Source organism: Odocoileus virginianus, chromosome 1, assembly GCF_023699985.2.
Source record: "Odocoileus virginianus isolate 20LAN1187 ecotype Illinois chromosome 1, Ovbor_1.2, whole genome shotgun sequence".
NCBI classification, from domain to species: domain Eukaryota; kingdom Metazoa; phylum Chordata; class Mammalia; order Artiodactyla; family Cervidae; genus Odocoileus; species Odocoileus virginianus.
Window position 1 is genome coordinate 66,226,997 of NC_069674.1, and position 22,361 is coordinate 66,249,357.

Sequence of the window (22,361 nt, forward strand, 5' to 3'; positions counted from 1 at the left end):
TGTTGGTAGTATATGTTGGGACAAACTTTTCATGTGGCTCTTGATAATAGCATCAACATTTCATTTACACACAAGCATAAGTACACGCTTTGATCCAGTGTTTCCACTTCATATCCTGAGGAGTAGTTAAGGATATGAACAAAGACTTGGCAAAAATGTTTGTAACAGGAAAATGTAAGAAAGGAAGTACATGTCAACCTGTAGAGCATTTGTTAAATTCTGGTTCCTGCGTTCAGGAGTATACCATCTAGTCATTTAAAATACTGGTACAGGAGAGCATTTCACTTCCTCTCTTCCCATCTCACAGAAGCCCATGGGCACTTCCATCTGTGTCAAGGTCCCTTATAACAGTGACTTGTGCGGGCCCTCTGTCTAGAGGGACATAGCTGAATCTACAAAGCGGGGCACAGCTTGGGTTCACAGAAGCCCCTCAATGGTCCTGATATCCTTCCGTAGGTGGAAATTCCCTGATGTAAAAATGTTTTTATTGATACGGAAAGATGCCTGGGATGTATAGATTGAAGCAAGCATGCAGTATTGTATCACTTTTGGAAAATATTTATATGCAAGCAAAAAAGTATGGAAAAACACAGAGCAAGATATTAACTACTTTTCTCTGGACGGTAGTTCAGTGGGTAACAATTCAATTTTGCATTCTGATTTTTCTATTTTTTCAACAGTAAGTACACATGTTCATTGTATAATTAAAGTTTTTTCTAAATAAATAAAATGGACAAATAGATTAATGATTACATTCTGTGACGTCAAAAACTATAAAACAAATATTTGCAAAAAAGTATATACACTTATTATTTAAGGAGTTGGGCACTGTGGGTATTTTTGTGTCTCAAAGAACCATCAGATACACTTGAAACTAATGCAACATTGTAAATTAACTATTCACTTAGGTTTTTAAAAGGAGAGAAAAAGAAGACTAAACGATAAGTACCCAAAGAAAGACCATCAGACAAATTTTCAAATCACTTAAAATTGATGACAACTTTTGATTCTATCGGTTACTGACTTTACCTTCCTTTTTTTCCCCCCTAAACCTAGCAGAACTGAATTTAATTTTTTCCTGACAAAAGAATGCAATTTCAACTGATCTTTCTTCTGCATCTTGGTGAGTAATGTCAAAATCCATTTTCTGTTTGTATTGAATTGTTCTAAAATATTTACTGGAAATAGGTTTTAAACATATCCACCCCTTTTTTCTATACTAAACCACCCCTTTTTTCTATACTAACACGTATTCTCATGACTCTTCTGTTGTATATGTCAAGCAACCAGAAAGTTTCATTCAAACATGGCTAGTATCCACACATAGCTATTTCTCTCAGTCTTTAATGGAGTATTCATGGCAGCAGATAAATAAAGACACTAAAAGAGCAAAATACTTTCAGATTCTTAATTTACAAATACAATACATTTTAATTTTTAAAAATAGCTCTGCTTTGAATGTTACACTTAACCCAATGATGACATCTCATAAAGAATTTATAGGCAAAATTCTCTCTTCTGAGTAAGTAGCAGCTCTGAGCTAAAAGGCCAAATTCTGCATGACTGTGCAGTCTTTGATAAGCTGATAATCATTTACGTTAGTCATAGAGAAGAGGTTTCCAACAATTACTCTCTTTGATCCTGAACTTTTTGTGTCTGTAACAGCCCTACTTTGGGTGAGTACCATCTAAATTGCTTAGAATCTTCTCTTCAAAGATTCATGCTGAATTTCTTCATGGCAGCAGACTTGAAGAATCTCTTTTAATTTTACAATTCCCAAGTGAGTGAGTGATAGTAGCTCAGTCTTGTCCAACTCTTTGCAACCCCATGGACTGTAACCTGCCGATCTCCTCTGTCCAATTCTCCTGGCAAGAATACTGGAGTGGATTGCCATTTCCTTCTCCATACAATTCCCAAACGCTGAGACAAATTCTCAGTTGGCTTGACTGGTCATGAAGGAAAGAACAGCAGTAGATGGTAAATGTTCATTTGCTGTCTGTAAAAAGTTTTCTGCTTCAGTGATGAGCTACCAGCCAGTGCAAGAGGAGATTCACTGGTCTGTACCCCCTCAAGACTAGGAAGTTTAGGTCTGGCCTCAGAGAGGCCGAGAAGAGTTGGTTTCATCTACATCTGTTTTATTGTTGTTTGAAAGGGGTAGGGTTTATTGGCCACTCCGTGGGCATGCAGGATTCTTAGTCTCCTGACCAGGGATTGAACCCACACCTTGGTCAGGAGACTAAGCACAGAATCCCAACCAATGGACCACCAGGGAAATCCCCATCTACATCTGCTTTGGTTGTTCTCTTAGGGATTAAACCAGTATTCAAAACCAGAAGCAACCAATTAACAGCATCTTCTCCCAGCCCCTCCACAGGGTAACTTACTCACACCTTGCCAAAGTTCTAAACCTCCCCACAGCATCTCAGAGAGGCCTCCTCAACCAGGAGACACTTCTTCTCCCTCAACGTCCACTCAGCCTTCCTCCAGGGGATCTTCCCACCCCAGGGATTGAACTCTTGTCTCTTACATCTCCTGCATTGGCAGGCAGATTCTTTACCGCTGAGCCGCCTGGGAAGCCCATAGTTCAACCACAGGCATTGATATAAATATCTAAGCCTATTTGAACCCCCTGTTTTGCATTCTGGCACAGGAAGATAAAGAGAGAGAATCATAAAATTGGTCCCTGGTTTGGGGAACTGTTTACAAAGTGCACATCTTTTCCAATCTGAATCCTTTGCATGTTTTCTCACTCATAGTAATGTATGTGAGTATGTAAACAAATGTGTATGTTTATAGCTTCTGAACTCTGAAGTGAATTATAAAGTAGATGAAAACATTGCATGTGTTTAAGAAAATTGTAACAATGTACAGAGTTACCACGATCAAATAGTAATGGTTATATCTATAAAATGACCCTTGACTTTACAGAAAATTTAGTGTATATTTTCTTTCACCAGCTTTCCTAAATTCATTTTTAATAAGATCCTGTCCTCAACTTGTATGTAATTTTTGAGCAATACATTGGTTTTCTGAGACTGAAACATCATTTTTCTCTGAATCATTTCCAACCTAATGCTCATGTAATAACTTGGCAGTTGAAAGCTTTAATCCAAGAAGGATATTTCTGAGTCTGTGTTCAGGCATGAAGCTTTAACTACTTAATGTCTCTAACCTCTTTCAGCCAAGTATTTTAGATCAAAAGTTCATATATGACTATAGAATATTACACAAATAACAGTTCCATTTCCCAAAGTCTTGGAATACTTTTTATTTCTGAAAAGTACATACCTGATTAAAAAAAGCTTGGCCAACTCAGGTTATTAAAACATGTTTAATCTCTAAGGTAACAATTCCAGTGAAATAATTCAGGATGAAACTTGTCTAAAAGAATAAATCCCTGGGAGGGAAATCTTAGCTAGTCCACATGCAGCACTGGCAGACATTTTATGCCTGACCTTTTTGAAAAAGCCTCTGTCTGTTGAGTCCAAACTTCAAATTCGGTGTTTATCCTTGATGCCAATTCTAGGAAATAAAAGGAACTTTGGGTTTGGATTGTTGGGTGAATAAAAAGAAAGAATCCATCTTAACCAAGCTAGAATCATTTATTATACAATAAAATTTTAAAAGTGTATGAGGAGAACTTACCATGTCTCAAAGAGAAAGAAATGTCACGCTTTGTTGTAGTATAATAATCTTTACAAGGAGATGGAAGATGGAGAATTCCCAAGAGTGATATTTGGTAACCTATGGGGAAGGAGACATTATGGATCATATTCTTAGCTGTATAACCATGATCTACATATGTTTAATGCCTGATAATAATCACAAAATCACCAGATGAACAGAATAGATGTGGGAAATGTGTACACAAGAGAAAGAGTATTTTTCAATAGCCTGTAGTTTTGGAGGGCAAATTGGAGGAAAGTAATCCGTTAAATGCAAAACAAGTCCATGAAGAAAACTCTTATTTTTACCATCAAAAAAGCTGAGGAAAAAGCAAGCTTATTCCACAGTATGGTAATTATTTTTCCTTTTAGGCTCATCCCTCCCACTTCTGTCTGCTTAAAACAGGATTTGGCGTAAATTCTCTTGTCTCAAAGGAATAATATATAGGAGCAGCTGGAACCCACCCTGTGTGTATTATTTTAGAGTGTGAGATTTACATGATTCACCATCCAGAGGCCAATGGGGATGATTTTTGAGGAGAGAGAGAACTGTTTGGTTTTTAAAAAATTTTTTGCATTGAGATGATTGCAGATTCCCATGCAGTTGTAAGAAATAATACAGAGAGATCCCATTTTACCCAGTTTCTACAAATGATAGCACTTTGAGTAACTACAGTACAATATACAACCAAGAAACTGACACTGAAATAGTCCATTAACCTTATTTAGAGTTCCCCAGTTTTGCATGTTCCCTTTCGTGTATGTGTGAGTGTGTGTCTGTATATTTAATTCTATGCAATTTTATCAAAAGCCTATTCATGAGCCCGTCACCACAGTTAAGATAGAGAATAGTTCTATTACTTCAAGGATTCCCCCCGTCAGTTCAGTCACTCAGTCGTGTCCGACTCTTTGCGAACCCATGGACTGCAGCATGCCTGGCTTCCCTGTCCATCACCAACTCCCGGAGCTCTCTCAAACTCAAGGATTCCCTAGTAATACCCTTTTATATCCACATCCAGCTCCCTTCCTTCCTGCCTCTGTCACCCCTGGCCACCATGAATCTGTTACTCATCTCTATAGTTTCATCATTAAAGAAATGGAAATATGCAGCACATACCTTTTGAGATGGGCGTTGTTTACTCACTGTAATTCCTTGGGGATTCATCCAGTGTTGTATGCATCAATGATTCCTTCCTTTGTTATTGCTCAGTACCATCCCATGGTATGGACAGACTACACTTTACTTAGTGAGTGAAAGTCTCTCAGTCGTGTCCAACTCTTTGTGACCCCATAGACTGTATCCCACCAGGCTCCTCGGTCATGAAATTCTCCAGGCAAGAATACTGGAGTGGGTTGCCATTTCCTTCTCCAGCAGATCTTCCCAACTCAGGAACTGAACATGGGCCTCCTGCCTTGCAGGCAGATTCTTCACCATCTGAGCCACCAGGGAAACCTTAACCATTTACCCATTGAAAGACATCTGGGTTCTTTCCAGTTTGGGGCTATTATAAAGATGCTGTACAGTTTTTTGTGTGAATAGAAGTTTTTATTTTTCTGGGATGATTACCTAAGAGTATAAGTGCTGGATTGTATGATAAACATATGCTTAGCTTTATAAGAAACTACCATACTTTCCCCAGAATGACTGTTTCATTTTATATTCCTACCAGCAGTGTATAAGTAATCCTGTTTTTCCACATCCTCTCTAGCAGCTGGAGTTACCAGTTTTTGTTTTTGTTTTTTAAGCTATTCTGATGGGTATGTAGTACTATTGTGATTTTGATTTGTATCTCCCTAGTGACTAATGATGCTGAACATCTTCTCAGGTGCTTATTGCCATTTCCTTCAGTGAAATGTCTATTCATGCTGCTTGCCATTTTCTAATTGGATTGGTTTTTAAATGTTGAGTTTTGAGAGCTCTTTATATATTCTCTGGAGAAGGAAATGGCAATCCACTCCAGTATTCTTGCTTGGAAAATCCCATGGATGGAGAAGCTTGATGGGCTTGGCGGGCTACAGCCCATGGGGTTGCAAAGAGTTGGACATGACTGAGCAACTAACACTATATAGTCTAGGTCAAGAGTTTTGTCAGATATTAATTGGTAATTATATTCTCCTTGCTTTTCTATCTCTCCATAGTTTTTTAATTTTGAGAGGTTCCAGCTTACCAGTTTTCCTTTTATGAATCATACTCTTATTGTCAATTCTAAAAATGCTTTGCCTAGCCCTAAATTGCCCAAATCTCCTATGTGTCTGTGGGAGTTTTACATTTTACTTTTTAAGTCCATGATCCATTTTTGTTAATATTTGTATACAGTGTGAGGTTTTGGTTATAGTTCATTTTTTTGCCTCTGGATGTCCAACTGCTTCAGCACTGCTTGTTGAAAGACTGTCCTTCATCCACCTTTGAACCTCAAAAATCAGTTGATCATATTTGTTTAGGTCTATTTCCAAGGTCTCTATTCTATTAATCTATGGGTCTGTCTCTCCACCAATATTACATTTTCTTGCTTACTGTGGATACATAGTAAACCTTAATATCAAATAGAAATATTTTTTAAATTGTTTTAGCTCTTCTGGGTCCTGCGTCTTTCAATCCAGAGGCTGTTTTATTTCTGCAAAATTATCATGTCTGCAGTTTGAGTTGCAATCAAGAGAAAACTAGTTCCTAGATTTCGGCCTTAAGAAGCAAAAAAAAGAATTCTAACCATTTAACTGAATTTTAAAAAATACTGTCCTGTTCAAATATGCTTTTAAAAGAAGTATGAAAGTGAAAGTTTCTCAGTTGTGTCTGACTCTTTGCGACCCCATGGACTCTACAGTTCATGGAATTCTCCAGGTCAGAATATTGGAGTGGGTAGCCTTTCCCTTCTCCAGGGGATCTTCCCAACTCAGGGATCGAACCCAGGTCTCCCACATTGCAGGCAGATTCTTTACCAGCTGAGCCACAGGGAAGCCCAAAAAAGAAAATAAAAGAAGTGTAACTATTTCTATAAATAGCTATCCATAAAATAGAGGACTCACAGTATAGCTTTAGCATAATGTATTTAGTTTTAGTGCATGTTCAGTTTAGACCTTATTCCCAGTAAGATTTTTGCTTTCTTTTATTCAGTCCAACAGTAAACAAAATCTACTAATATGTTATGGGTTATAAGTGTGTAACTTTAACATTAAGGAATAAAGCAGACAAGCTATGCAGGCAAGAAATAGTGTGGATTACCCATCCTGCATTCACATATACAGATTTAAGTTATATTAACTCAGAATTTAACATTTTAAGACAAACAGAACTGTAAAAATCATTTTTAAACCAACCTTTAAGGATATTATCTCAGAGGTTTCTCATGAAAAGTAGAGAATTGTGATAGTTGAGATACAGCTGCCTTTTAATGCTCTGTGACTGAACCCTTCATGACAGATCTGTTGGATGGCAGGTACCAAGGGCTAAGTACAGTCTGGAATTCCATCTGTGCCATCTTTTATCCCAAAGAAACATGATCTGTTCCATGGTGTGTCTGAATCCAGCACTCCAGATTGCAAAGGGAGGTCAACTGAATTTACATATTTGAAGAGAAAGTTATTTCCCAAGGATTTCTTAATTTCTCCAGTTGATTTTCCTCCAGGTTGGAACAACAGATATAAGAGGCATGATTAGGACTCTCCTTCCTCATGTCTGTGTATTTGTCTTTGTTATTTTCCCTAAAATGACATGTAGAGAATTTCCAGTGAATGGAGGTTGTTTAAGGTCAGGTTTCCTAGAAGCAGAGCCTGAGACAAGGATTTATATGTGAGTAATTTATTGAGGGAGTGCTCTCAAGAGGGAGAGAGTGAGAGCAGTGGAGCCAGGACGGGGTCCCAGCAGGAGTCTGGCTTCAGCCTCCTCCCAGAGGAGACTTTGAGCATAAACTGCATCACAGAGTGGATCCCAGCCTGAGGCAATGGCTGAGAAACATGCATCCATCAGTCACTGGCTTCGGCTGATCCAGGTGGGGTCATGAGCACAGATGGCCTAACCTCCCAGGCTAAGAGATTTCTATCAGACTGCAGGCACCAACAGTATCCACCACTAGGGTCTTCATGATCACAGAACTAGTATTAAAAATAGGTGGGCTGTTAACTGTCCCACTTAACCAGTCACTTCCTTAAGCCTTCTACGACCCTTAGCCTGCCTCATGTGTCCTGTTTCTATCATGTTTTCCAGGGTTGCTCAGTTACGTGAAAGCTCCAGATGAACGCAGCAGAGGTGCCCATCAGCCCCCGTCGGCGATCTCCTGGCGGGTCTCAGTGGGCAGCTCACGGCTCCTTCCACCTGTGGACTGGACAGAGCCCAGAAATACTGCATCCTCAGCTACCTCGAGGTGGGTTGGATCTTTGTTTACTTTTTAGGGCATGATTTCATCAGTGATGTAGATTTTTCAAGTACATCTAGGGCTGTCCAGACAACAGGAGAGAAAAGGAGACAGTCCGCCTTCCCAAACATCAGAGACACAAGTGATTCAATTCAACATCCAGGAAACCTCCACTAATTGGGGAATAAGGAAGCTGGGCTTCATCTATTTCTTGTTACCTTTAGAATTAAACAAAAAAAAAAGGTGTTTTTTTTTTGTTCAGTATTTGAAGGAACTACTATACAATATATGTTCTAATTGGCTGCTTTAGTGACTCCACTGGAGTGGACTTACTAAATAATTGACAAGTTGGATGAAGATGGAAGATCCCTCAGAGTTCAGGGCTATTATGCTGAACATGGGCTTTTACTGCTCTACTTTAGATGGAGATGGACAGAGTGTGGACCTGGAATTGATTGTCTGCCAGCGTCTCAATGCCACTTGGAAATTGTCTTATTTAGAGACTATCAAGTCCCAATGTGAACATCCTTTTGTCCCTTTTATTCTTAAAGACCAGTTTTATAAAAGGACCAGTTGCTTTTTTTCTTCCCTGGACTCTGAAACAAGCATCCAAAGTCATCTGAGTATCACACCTGCTCAAAAGCCTGAAGCAATTATGTCAGCCCCTTAACTAAGAGGATGTGCATGAAGGAAGTTGGATGTAAGCCTAATGTTAGTGACCCAGGTTTTTCCACGTATTGTTTGTGTAAGGCAACTCCTGGAGGCCTCTGGGAAGGTTTTGTGTTCTCATTGGTTTTAGTAAAAGAGGATGATTATAAATAAGAGGAGACAATACTTGAGTGCTTAGCCTTTGTCTAAGTTTAGGAAATACTTATATAAGAAAGCAGATTCTCTACATGTGCAAGAAAGTGACACTGTAGAAGTTTTGCTCCATTTTAGGTCAGGTGGGATGGAAGCCCCTTCACGTAGCTTTCCTAAGGCCAGGTCCCCTGGACAAAGCAGTGGTTCCCAACTCTAATATTAGAAACTTTGCACACTGGCATCACCCATCTTGTTTTTTCACCATTGGCATCTGCTTACATTGTCATGAACCTAATTATTTGAATTTGATGTTAAAATAATTAGAACTTGATGTTCCTATATGGCAAAGTTACGCCAAATAGAAGTAAAACCAACTCCAGAACTTCTTCAGCCTAGGGAATCACAGAAATCTTAAAAATCTTAGAACTGGGGGGAAAAAACCGCAAAATATCTTCTAGCTGACAAAGCTTTAGAGGTGAAACTATAAGTATTAATTACATAAAATTCATATGGCATGGAGGATAATTTTTTTTTCATCCATCAACTAGCAAAGAGCTCTCAAGCAAAATATTCCCTTCCAAATGTTTAAGTCAGCATTGACTCAGAGTGTTACCCAAGTTGGGCCTCTCATATCTATTTGCCACAACTAAGCATCCTCTGTAGCCAGCTCCATCAAAGACTGTACTTCTAAAATGTTTACAGAAAAAAATTAATGGCCTGAAGTTAAATAGTTTCCCCAATATTTTCCATAGTATTGGAAATATTTTCAAGTCTTGACAACTTTTGGTGGAATCACTGGGCTCCTGTTGCTTTATTAGGACAGATCTGGGGCAAATCTCCCCATAGGCAGAACTGATCTAACTTGTACTGGTCCTTAATTTCTACAGGGCATTTTGGTTTTCTTCAAGTATAAGGGTTTATGATGGCTGGTGATTATAAAAAGATTATACCACTCTCTTGAAAGTCTGGTTTACTTTGACAACCTATAGCTGAAATAGTCATTAAAATCATCATGCATTTGTTTAACAAAAGAGGCGGGACTGGTCAGATAACCTAGGCCCTTGTAAGCCATCGTCAAGCATAAAATCCAATGTTTGCTGAATACCTACCAGCATATTTGCTGTTTTGGGCAATTTCCAATATGGAGCATGGTAAGAAATCACTCCTGCTTCCTGGAAGCTTTGCAAAAATGCTCCTCCAGAGTCCCACAAATATTAGCGAGAACAACTGTGCAGGCCATTGACAGGCCTTTGGAAATCTTGGGAGAGTTCCTCAGGAATTTAAGTAAGTACAGCTACAAGTGGATGCAAACAAACTCAAAGGCCAGTCTTGACTGTTAAAACCTTTGAAAATCCATCCCAAGCAAAATTAGTTCCAATTCACAAAAATCTTCTAGTCTGTAAGACAAGGATGGGTCTCTGTAATGAGTTTAATGAAACTCAAAAAAATCTACATGTGCATAGTAAAGGTTTTGGCTCTGGAAGCTTTTATGCCAAAAATAATATCAGAGAGAGAAAAGATGATGGTTGCAGATAAACTAATGGCCAATTGTTTCATTAATTTCTTACTAATTTTTTTTTTTAACTAAAGGAAGTCATTCCAACTCAAGAATATATCCTAGTTATTTTTCTATAGTTTAAAACAAACTCTAAACCCTCTGCTCCTTGTATGAGAAAAAATTATTAGTTCTACAAATTTGCAGTTTTGTCCCAAATGTTTACATTTATAAAATTTCTAAGTCAAGTCTTAATTTTGTTTGTTTTGGTAGTCAAGCACCTATTGATGGAAAAATTTATGTCTTGTAATTTCCTCTGCTTTTTATTTTTAGCTAGATTGAATGACAAATATAGCACATCCAGCTTGTTTTTAAATTCAGATCAACAATAAGTAATGACGATTATTTATTTTTAATTTTAATGATGTATTTTCCAGGGGGAACAAAAATGCTTCATCTGTGATTCCAGATTTCCATATGATCCACACACCCAACCCAACAGCCACACCATTGAGAATGTAAGTTTTGAACCAGAGAGAGAAAAGAAGTGGTGGCAATCTGAAAATGGTATGACCAAGTTTCTTTACAATCTTTTATTTCTTCACATTTTTAGTAAGGTATCTTTCTCTATATATGATTTTGGCAATATCACACAAGGAGTTATATTGAAATAGAATAATATCCACTGAGAATGTAAAACCCTGTATAAAAGCAAAATTCAATTTTCATTTTAAGAAAGAATATTTTCCTTTTGAGAAATAGAAGTATTTTTTAAGCACATACCTGAGAATGTTTTACTTTTTTCACATGGGGAACAGTTCTGTATGCTCTTGTTCTTTGGGAAAATAAAAAAGGGGATGGGAGTAGTTTATGAAGTGTTGGTAAATTAAGCCTAATAAAAAACACACTGATGTAAACAGAAATAATAATGCCAGGGGAAGTCTGAGAGTTAATATCATGTGCTTTTTCCTTCTTCAACACATGAAGGCAGAGAGAGAAAGGATGTTTCTTTCTGCAAATTAAAAATTTTAATATAAAAATTTAATTGAAAGGGTAGTTGACTACTGACTGCAATTCTTTCCTTCCTGGTTTTTGCCCTTCCCTGTTCATGACATTGTGATCCTAAACCTCACACTGGCCCTGTTTCCTAGATGCCACTGTAAATTTGGACCTGATCAGGGATTTCCTATTTCCCACCCCAGCTTTATGTGTTTAATGCAGCTCGTTCACTCATGATGGACCCTCTTCAACACTGGTCTGGAGCTCTTATCCCCCCAGAGAAGGATTCCATTTGCCGCATCCCTGCATCTCTCACCTTGGACTACAATTCCTCTATTGTGTTCAGACTCTAAACATATTTCCCTAAAGGGATCCCAGGCCATAAGAGGGAGTGTGGGAATAATCATAATAGGTAAGATCATTCAGGGTGAGCATAGTATAAGGCTATTTTTCTATGTCATCCATTGGACACAGACATTATTGGTGTCTATTAAATGCTAGTTCAATTTGGATCCTAATGATCCAAAAACATGGCTTACCCACCTAACAGAAGCAGAAAATACTAAGAGGTAGCAAGAACACACAGAAGAACTATACAAAAAAGATTTTCGTGACCCAGATAACCCTGATGGTGTGATCACTCACCTAGAGCCAGACATCCTGGAATGCGAAGTCAAGTGGACATTAGAAAGCATCACTACGAACAAAGCTAGTGGAGGTAACGGAATTCCAGCTGAGCTATTTCAAATCTTAAAAGACGATGCTGTGAAAGTGCTGCATTCAATACGCCAGCAAAATTGGAAAACTCATCAGCGGCCACAGGACTGGAGAAGGTCAGTTTTCATTCCAATCCCAAAGAAAGGCAGTACCAAAGAATGTTCAAACTACTGCACAATTGTACTCATCTCACACTAGCAAAGTAATGCTTAAAATTCTCCAAGCCAGGCTTACACAGTACATGAACTTAGAACTTCCAGATGTTCAAGCTGGATTTAGAAAAGACAGAGGAACCAGAGATCAAATTGCCAACATGCGTTGCATCATCAAAAAAGCAAAAGAGTTCCAGAAAAACATCTACTTCTGCTTTATAAACCACGTCAAAGCCTTTGACTGTGTGGATCACAACAAACTGTGGAAATTTCTTCAAGAGATGGGAATACCAGACCACCTGACCTGCCTCCTGAGAAATCTATATGCAAGTCAAGAAGCAATAGTTAGAACCAGACATGGAACAACAGACTGGTTCCAAATAGGGAAAGGAGTATGTCAAGGCTGTATATTGTCACCCTGCTTATTTAACTTATATGCAGAATGAAACTGAAAGTCACTTAGTCATGTCCGACTCTTTGCAACCCCATGTACTGTAGAGTCCATGGAATTCTCCAGGCCAGAATACTGGAATGGGTAGCCTTTCCCTTCTCCAGCAGATCTTCCCAACCCAGGAATTGAACCGGGGTCTCCTGCATTGCAGGCAGATTCTTTACCAGCTGAGCTATGAGAGAAGCCCATATGCAGAGTACATCATGTGAAATGCTGGGCTGCATGAGCACAAGCTGGAATCAAGATTGCCAGAAGAAATAACAATAACCTCATATATGCAGATGATGCCACCCTTATGGAAGAAAGCGAAGAAGAACTAAAGAGCCTCTTGACAAAAGTGAAAGAGGAAAGAGAAAAGTTGGCTTAAAACTCAAAATTCAGAACACTAAAATCATGGCATCTGGTCCCATCACTTCATGGCAAATAGATGAGGAAGCAATGGAAACAGTGAGAGCCTATTTTGTGGGGCTCCAAAATCACTGAAGATGGTGACTGCAGCCATGAAATTAAAAGATGCTTGCTTCTTGGAAGCAAGGCTATGGTTTTTCCAGTAGTCATGTATTGATGTGAGAGTTGGACTATAAAGAAAGCTGGACACCAAAGAATTGATGCTTTTGAACTGTGATGTTGGAGAAGACTCTTGAGAGTCCCTTGGACTATAAGGAGATCCAATCAGTCCATCCTAAAGGAAATCAGTCCTCAATATTCATTGGAAGGACTGATGCTGAAGCTCCAATACTTTGGCCACCTGATGCAAAGAACTGACTCATTGGAAAAGACCCTGATGCTGGGAAAGATTGAAGGCAGGAGAAGGGGATGACAGAGGATGAGATGGTTGGATGGCATTACCAACTCGATGGACATGAGTTTGAGTAAGCTCCAGGAGTTGGTGATGGACAGGGAAACTTGGCGTGCTGCAGTCCATGGGGTCGCAAAGAGTCAGACGTGACTGAGCAACTGAGCTGAACTGAATCCAAACCAAGATGTGCTATGTGTGTAAAACATCCTGGGTTTCTAAGACTTAATTTGGGGAAAGAAGTATGTATAATAAAGCATCACTAATTTTTAAAATATTGACTACATGTTGAAATGAGAATATTTTTGATATATTGGATTAGGCATAGTATATATTTATATATAATATATTTAGGCAATGTATTATATATAATATTTGTATCATACATATGATTTAAATATATAAATAAACGACAGATAATGTATTGTCTATCTAGGGTTTCCTGGGTGGTGCAGTGTTAAAGAATCCATCTGTCAATGCAGGAGATGCAAGAGATGTGGATTTGATCTTTGAGTTGAGAAGATCCTCTGGAGTAGGAAATGGCAACCCACTCCAGCATTTTTGCCTGGAGAATCCCATGGTCACAGGAACCTAGCAGGCTACAGTCCGTGGGGTTGCAAAGAGTTTGACATGACTGAGCACAGCACACAGTATATTATCTATAATATATATTTATTATCTGTAGTGCATATTATTTATAATATGTCATGTTATTTATAATATATAGATAAATACATTTTATAGATATATAGACTATATATATAATAAATATAAATAATTTCTCCTGTTTCTTTTTACTTTTTAAAATGTGCCTGCTAGAATCCATTGGACAGTTCCACTCTAGGAGCAGCTTCCCTCATGGCTGGATTGGAGCTGATACCTGGATGGCATCAAGCTGTCTCAGTGCCAACTCCTGGCCAGGATGTTCGGGCTATGGTCCCTCTATTGTCTTTGGATACCTAAATGTATTTCCTGTAGGGGGCTCTAGACCATGAGAAGGGAGTAAGGAAATCATCATCATCAGTATATAAGATGATTTAGGGCAAGCATAGTATGAGGCTTTTTCAATGTCATCCTTTGGACAGGAACATGATTGGTCGCCACAGAGGAGCCCACAGACCCTCAGTCCCAGGAGAAAAATCCAAAGTGTGTTTTCTGAGTGACAATACAACTAGGTCAAATGCTTCTTTGTAGCTGTTGGAAGGAGAGGGTGTGGCTGTTTGCCATGTGCTGGCTACTAGCTTACGTGAAGTCAGGATTCGAGGTGAACACAGTGAGCGCTCTCTGTCTACCTGTAGGGACCACCCAGAAGCTCCCGTGGTGGTGTGTCACACAGCCCCACTGTGGTTGTGCGCGTTGTCACTGAAACACAAATGTGAGCAGAGTCAGGGAAAACGGATATAACCCTCACATAGACCTTATCCCGAGTGCGAATGGCATGGAAAGCCACTCCAACAGACTTGGCAAGGGTGTTGATCACCAGCCATAAAATTCCAAAGGGTTTCATTATGAACAATTGAGGAATTAGCATGGTAAACAGTTGTCTCTCAAAATCACTGATTTTCTTCTTTCTGGATTTTCCTTTAGGTCTTGATCATGTCAGCATCAGACTGGACCTAGAGGCCTTATTTCAGCTCAGTCACCTTATTCTGACCTTTAAGGTACAGATGTGTAGAGTGCTGCCCCTTTATCTACTTACCAAATGCTTGGCATACCTTAGATTTCACTTCCTTGCTCCCCTGCAGAGAACAAAAAGCTGTTCAGATCCAGACTGGAGCTTTGTTATCTGGGCTTTTTGCTCTTGAATGAAAAACAGAAAAACACCAGTGCTCATTAAATAATAACTTACATGATTAACAAAAAAGAAAAGAGAGAGAGTCTTAGAAGATACAGGAAAAGGAAAACCTCCAAGCTCTGGGGTGCTAGAGATGACAAGAACTAGAAAGATAATTTGGAGGATAAAAGGACAGGTACTGGAAATTATTTAAGGAAATACAAAAAAAAAAAAAAATTTGTGATCAAAAGAGGAAGAAAATTTAAAGGCTCTTTACTGAGTTAGATGCCAGAGAAAATCTGTGCTATCATCATTCTTTAATCATTCATCAGAATTCTAATTTTGTCAGGCCTGGTGCTAGGTTTTAGTCATAAAAGATGAACATAAAATTAAAAGTTTTAAAAATTTAAGAAGTAGTCTTTGATTTCAAAGAACTCACAGTCTAGTCATGGGTATAAACAGATATATAATTTTGAAATTACAATGCAGAGTGACAAGTGCAGAAATAGATGTATGATTAGAATGTTGGGGGGTTATTTGACATGGCTAAGTCAACTCTGGGGAAACGGTTAACTTCATGGTGGATTTTGAAGGATGTATAAGAGTTTGCCAGAGGAAAAGTATCCTAAGTGAAGAAAACCACATGCAGATTGCTATAAAAATGTCAACTGCATTGGCCTTCTTTTTTAAAAGTACATGCCATTTTTCTTCAATTAATTTATACAGAGACAATTTTAAAATGGAGTTTGATTCTTGGGCAAAGCATGTGCTCATAAATAGTTGTCCACTTGATCAAAAGAGATTTTGGTGTGTTCATGGTAGAGTAGATTTTTTTTTTTTCTTTTCCTTTTCTTGGCCTTGCTGCGTGGCGTGTGGAATCTTAGTGGCCTGACCGGGGATCAAACCTGTGCCCTCTGCAGTGGAACCATCAGAGAATTCCTTAGAATAGATTTGAAAAGATACAAATAAAGGTATTAAAAATGGAATTCAAAAATATTGTCAATCTGGAATGGGTTATAAATTCTACTTTTGCGAAGCATGACAAGTTTAACTGATTTTTCTCCTAGACTTTTCGGCCTGCTGCAATGTTAGTTGAACGCTCCACAGACTATGGACATACCTGGAGAGTGTTCAAATATTTTGCCAAAGATTGTGCTGCTTCCTTCCCTAACATCACATCTGGCCAGGCCCAGGGAGTGGGAGACATTGTTTGTGACTCCAAATATTCGGATATTGAACCCTCCACTGGTGGTGAGGTAGAATTTCCTTTCTGTGATTTCTTTCCTGGAAATGAAATCTTTTCGTTGTTGTTGTTATCTTGGTTAATCCAGATGAAAACAGTTTAGGTAGTGTCTACTGAAAAAGAACATGAGCTGCTGCTTGTTTAGGAATGGTAGTGTCTAAATTGAAATGAGTCCTGAATTCATCTCATATTCAGGTAAATTACAAATACCTTACAGGAAATGATCCTGTACAAGAGTGCCCCTACTGAAGGTAAACAAGGGCTAAAATGCAAGTTGGGCACTGTGGCCAGGATGCCAGAGGTAGGAATATCTTTTTCTAGTCCTTTCAAAGGAACCATAAAGGCTAATGGCAGCCCTCTATGCTCTGCAAGCCCCCAACCTGGGTGGAATCTGCCCAGAACTTCCTCAGAGCAAAGCTGGTGATGGGCAGAAAGTCAGGGGATAGGAGTAGGCTTGGGAAGTATTACCTTATCAGGTAGAGTAGTAGGAATGGCGACAGAAGGCAGCTCCAGAATCCACATTGATGCCACAATGCCACATTCACATTGATGAGGACTTGCTGAATTATGAACCCATTACTCCACCCCAACTAAGCAGGAATCCTTTCCAGCAGTGGTATGAGCACTTCCGTCCGCATGGACCACTTGTGCATAAAGAGCCAGAAGGACTGTTTAACAACCTTCCTTCATTTTCATTCTTGGTACTTTTATTCAAATGAGAACCCAAATGATAATCTACATTCTACACCAGCTGGGAAATAGTGGCTCGGCCTTCTTGTAAGGTCAAGATATCTTCTTTAAGAGTATATTGAACACTTACGTTTTGGGGGCAAAACACTCTAAATTTACCTACATTTGTTTTACAGGTTGTTTTAAAGGTGTTGGGTCCCAGCTTTGAAATAGAAAACCCTTACAGCCCTTACATCCAGGGTATGAATTGCTTTATATTTTTCACACCGGCTTCTTTTGTAAAACTTCATGTGAGGGAGATTCCTTGTCATTGCATGTCTATAGGATGGTAAGGGAGTATCAGTCAAGGAGAGTGCTTTGAACCCATCCAACCTAAAGCACTTTGATTTATTAATTTCATTATTTTCCTTTCTCTAGACCTTGTGACATTAACAAACCTGAGGATAAACTTTACCAGGCTCCATACTCTGGGGGATACTTGCTTGGAAGAAAGCAAAATGATTCCCTTAATAAATACTACTATGCCCTGTATGAGATGGTGGTTAGAGGAAGCTGTTTTTGCAATGGCCATGCTAGCGAATGTGGTTCAGCACAGAAGACGCGCGGTGATGTTTTCAGCCCTCCCAGCATGGTGAATTACAAATTCACCCGAGAGCAAGATTGGCTCTCCTATCTTCCCTTCACTGTCTTAGTGCTGAATGTATGTCAGACTGTATGTGGGGATCACCGAGCCTAGAGCCCTCTTTGTGCCAGGCAGGTATCATTCAATCTGGCCCATCAGGCCTTCTGGGGGCCTTTGGTTCTCTGGACAGACGTTCTTATGAATTCTGCCACATGTGGGCATCATTGAGCTAATGGGCAGAATTTGTAATTTATGGTTTCCAGATGGTCCATCTTAGTCTCTCTCGTTTATTGATTTTTTAGGGAATGGAGATTTGATGGGGAGGAACCATGTCACATACATTGTCTCATAAAAATGTATTGAAGGTCTGTTCATGTGAGAGCCCGGGCTCAGTGCCAAAGTGTTTGAGTGACATCTGATGCTGTCAAAAGCCGTCACCTCGAGTGACATGCTATGAATGACTCTGTCCTAAGCAGTGCAGATCTTCTCCACTCCTGGGACTAATCTTAAAGGAACAATACAGTAGAAGAATTAAATTTTGTGCAGAGTCTTGGGAGTGTGTCTAACTAAAAATAGTTTTGAACTATTGGTCATAACGGACAAGGCTGGAGGCTATAGATCTTTCCACTTAGACACCTCATGTGTTTCACCAGAAATGGAACTTTTCCCTGGGAATGTGGGCACGGAGGGCATTTTGTGAAAAATCAAGAGAATTCCACACCTTTTTGCAGTTTTGGTTTTCTAATTCCCTGAGGTTCCTAAATCATCCCCCACAGACACTCACGCATGCGCACACATGCACTCTCTCCATGCTGGCCCTCAGTTTGCCAAGGGTCTGCGTTCAGACCATGTGTTCCCTGATACCAAAACTCAGAAAAACAAAGAATTCCTTGTAAATGTTCACTTAAGCATCTTAAAATTTAAAAAGTTTAAAAGCTAATTAAGCAAGTAATAGTAGACAGTCAAGGTTCATATTGTAACTAACACATGGGAACCTAAGACCCAGAGAGACCTCCTTGGGCTGGTATTTCATTTTCCATTTAAAGAACTCCAACGTCCTCGAAGTTCAAAGATGAGCCCTGTGTTCACACCATTCATGTTGCTCACGCATGCAGGTTCATGGTCGATGCATCTGTCAGCACAATACAGATGGCCCAAACTGTGAGAGATGCAAGGACTTCTTCCAGGATGTTCCTTGGAGGCCAGCTACGGGCCTCCTGGACAGTGCTTGCCAAGGTGGGTGGACCTCAGTTCTTAGCATAGACTTAGTTTCCTTATATGAAACTCCTTACAGTCTCTGCTTTCCCTTCTTTTGGAGAACATTTAGCTGGTTTCTGTTGGGCTTCTGGCACCACAGGGGGTGAACTTGTGACTTCCAGCTCCAACTATGTGATATTCCTCATGTCTCCTGCACAGAAGAACACCAGCTTCTCCAACCCTCACACCGGAACTTAACATTAATTTGAAGAACTAGATTATATGTTGTATGGCCCTTTCCATCGGAGGGGCACAGCCATGGGAGGGTAATATCAGTGGGGATGGTGTCACTCCAGCAATCTGGTGACCACTAGAATTGGTACAGAGAGCCCCACTGTTTTCCTGAATAAATATACACTCAGTGAATGTGACCTTAAACCCATATATCAGATAAGATATGAGAAATGAGGCCCAGGATGGAGTTTGACGGGCTATTGTGTTTTTTAATAAAATATTTAGACTTAAAAAGATAGGAGGGGGTTTTGTCATGTGTTTTCTGCCTCTGAATTTTGATGCATTTCTAAAGCTGTTATTCAGTTTCTTTTCCCAAATGTGGGAAAAACAGGATTTGACAAAGAGGTTATTAGATGAGCTCTTAAGAAAAAGCCCCATCCATGAGTGACACAGTGGACACGACCCAGCAAAATGTGGCCCAAGCTTATGCTGTTTACAGGGAAAAACCCAACCAGGCAAGTAGCATAGATATTATCACAAAGATACACAGATCCCCTTAAACCTTTCCTTCTGATGATCTGGGTGAGCGTGTGTTGGGAGGAAAATGACATTTAGCCCCGCTTCCAGCAGTTCTGCCCTAGAGAAGGAGAGGCTGGCTGGACCAGCTCTAGCATCTAATCTGGAGAATCCAGTACTACCATACTCCCCAGCATGTGATGTAAAACCTTCAGATTTACCAGTCTGAGTCAGTAAACATATTCTTTGTGTGTGCTGTGTGCTCAGTCTAATACCTAGTTCTTTGCCACCCCATGGACTGTAGCCCACGACATTCCTCTGTATTTGGGATTCTCCAGGCCAGAATACCAGAGGGGGTTGCCATTTCTTCCTCTAGGCGATCTTCCTGACCCAGACAAACCCACATCTCCTACATTGGCAGACAGATTCTTTACCTCTGTGCCAACTGGAAAGCCCTAAACATATTCTTTATTGAACAACAGCAACAAAAAAATATTGCATCCTATGGCTTTTAGATCACCCAAATGATTTGTATTTCTCTGCTTGATTAAAAAAAAAAATCTAAATACTGAACATTTCGAGAACACATTTTATAGAGAGTATATGAGCAGAATTGGAGTGCTAAAAGATCCTTGAAACCAACTATTTTAAGCTTCTATATACTCGGTGTAAGGAGTCTGAAGGAAGTGGAGGAGGGGGAAATGGGTGATGGAGCAGGGAGCCACCATCCCTGGGATGCTCACCGTGGGGACCCTGGCAGTCTCTCCTAACTTTGCTGGGTTTTCAGCTTGCCACTGTAACGGCCACTCTGACCGCTGTCACGTCGACATGACTGCATACCTGGTGAGCGGGGGGCCGCAGTGGGGGCGCGTGTGACGACTGCCAGCACAACGCGGAGGGCCAGCCCTGTGACCGCCGCAGACCCCTCTTCTACAGGGACCCCCTCAAGGCCATCTCGGACCCTTACGCGTGCATCCGTGAGTCCCCGGCCTCTGACCCATCCTCGCCCCTCATCTGAGCAGGTGCTGATGGACCTGGTCCCCACTGGGCCCAGCAGCATCTCCAAGCTGCCCTCTTAGTGGTGGGAGTTGCAGAATCACTTCGGTTCTGAGCTTTTCTCTCTCTGAACTAGTTGGGCCAGATAACCTAGGTCCCTCCCTGTGGTCTCGCAGCCATGGCTGCGGTGGTTTAGTTGCTAATTCGTGTCCGACTCTTGCAACCCCATGGACTGCAGCCTGCCAGGCTCCTCCGTCCATAGGGTTTTCCAGGCAAGAATACTGGAGTGGGTTGCCATTTCCTTGCCCAGGGGGGGATCTTCCTGGCCCAGGGATTGAACCCGGGTCTCCTGCATTGCAGAGCTTTACCCCCTGAGCACCAGGTCTGATACTGATGAATTAGGAAACTGTTCTGGATTCACCCAGAAGGGGGCAATAGTTTCAGAAGCTGCCACAAGCACCTGCAGTGTCAGGGAAATAATTAAGTAGGGAGATCAGCTAGAGCATTTGGCTGTAGATGACTCAGCTTTGCTAAGCTAACTTATCTTGTTTCATTTTTCCTTTAAAAAAGAAAATGTATCTTTATGGCCACAGCAGGTCTTGGTTGTGGTATATGGGAACTTAAATCTTTGCTGTGGTGGCATGTGAGATCGTTAGATGCACCGTGTGAACGCTTAGTTGTGGCATGTGGGATCTAGTTCCCTGACCAGGGATTGAACCCTGTCCCCGATGAGTCTCAGCGACTGGGCCACCAGGGAAGTCTCTCATTTTTCTTTTTTTAATGTTTAAAAGTTTTTCATTTTATTAATCTCAACTTTTTAAAAGATAATATTTTAGACATAGACAAAATAATAGAAAATAACATTTTATATATATACCATAAATAATACCCACCACTAGCTTTGTCAGAACATAGTATCTTGCCCTCTCACCTTCAGGACATTACTACAACACTCCAGCACTATGAATGGGATATTCTAGCTACCTACTTCTCCTCTGTCTACCCTCCTTCCTATGGATAAACTCTCATATATTTAGCAATTATCATTACCTTGCTTCTTTTTATACTTTCACACATTTTTAACCAACGAATGCTACATGTTGACATGTTTTCAAACTTGAGATGAATGGTATTATGCTGTGTGCTTGTTGAGTCATCTCTGACTCTCTGTGACTCTGGACTGCAGCCAGCCCTGCTCCTCTGTATGTGGGATTCTCTAGGCAAGATTACTGGAGTGGGTTGCCATTTCCTCCTCTAGGGGATCTTGTTGACCCAGAGATCAAACCCAGGACTCTTGCATTGGCAGGCAGATTCTTTACCACTGCGCCACCTGAGAAGTCTGAAGGATTTGCTATGAAACTCCAGTTTCAGACTTTACATAATCATAATATACAAATTGAAGTCTTATGCAAAAGTAAATCAGTAGCCACCCAAATACATACAGTGTCCTAGATTTTAAAGTTTAAATCCACATCATAAGCATAAATGAAATTTTTTTGCTCAGATTACTCAGTAAGTAGCTGATTGTATAAAAGTTTACCTTAAAAAAAAAAAAAAGAAATTTACCTTACATGCCCTGTTTAATATAAAGAATTGGGTCCTCAGAAAACATATTTCTTTAAATTGATGTGCTAAGTGCCCTACATTTTTTTTTTTTTACCAGA

The 22,361-nt window shown here is 40.0% G+C and overlaps 1 protein-coding gene across 1 annotated transcript in view; it reads left to right on the forward strand.

Moving 5' to 3' along the window:
• Nucleotides 1-1,089: 1,089 nt before the first annotated feature.
• LAMB4 (laminin subunit beta 4) overlaps nucleotides 1,090-22,361 on the forward strand; it is a 107,101-nt gene continuing 85,829 nt past the window's right edge. Inside the window, 12 exon segments of the mRNA XM_070476863.1 lie at nucleotides 1,090-1,123; nucleotides 7,867-7,920; nucleotides 7,923-8,023; nucleotides 10,748-10,877; nucleotides 15,013-15,086; nucleotides 16,267-16,455; nucleotides 17,309-17,372; nucleotides 17,550-17,606; nucleotides 17,609-17,763; nucleotides 18,870-18,990; nucleotides 20,489-20,550; nucleotides 20,552-20,678. Of these exon segments, the coding sequence (XP_070332964.1) occupies nucleotides 1,090-1,123; nucleotides 7,867-7,920; nucleotides 7,923-8,023; nucleotides 10,748-10,877; nucleotides 15,013-15,086; nucleotides 16,267-16,455; nucleotides 17,309-17,372; nucleotides 17,550-17,606; nucleotides 17,609-17,763; nucleotides 18,870-18,990; nucleotides 20,489-20,550; nucleotides 20,552-20,678 (1,168 nt within the window).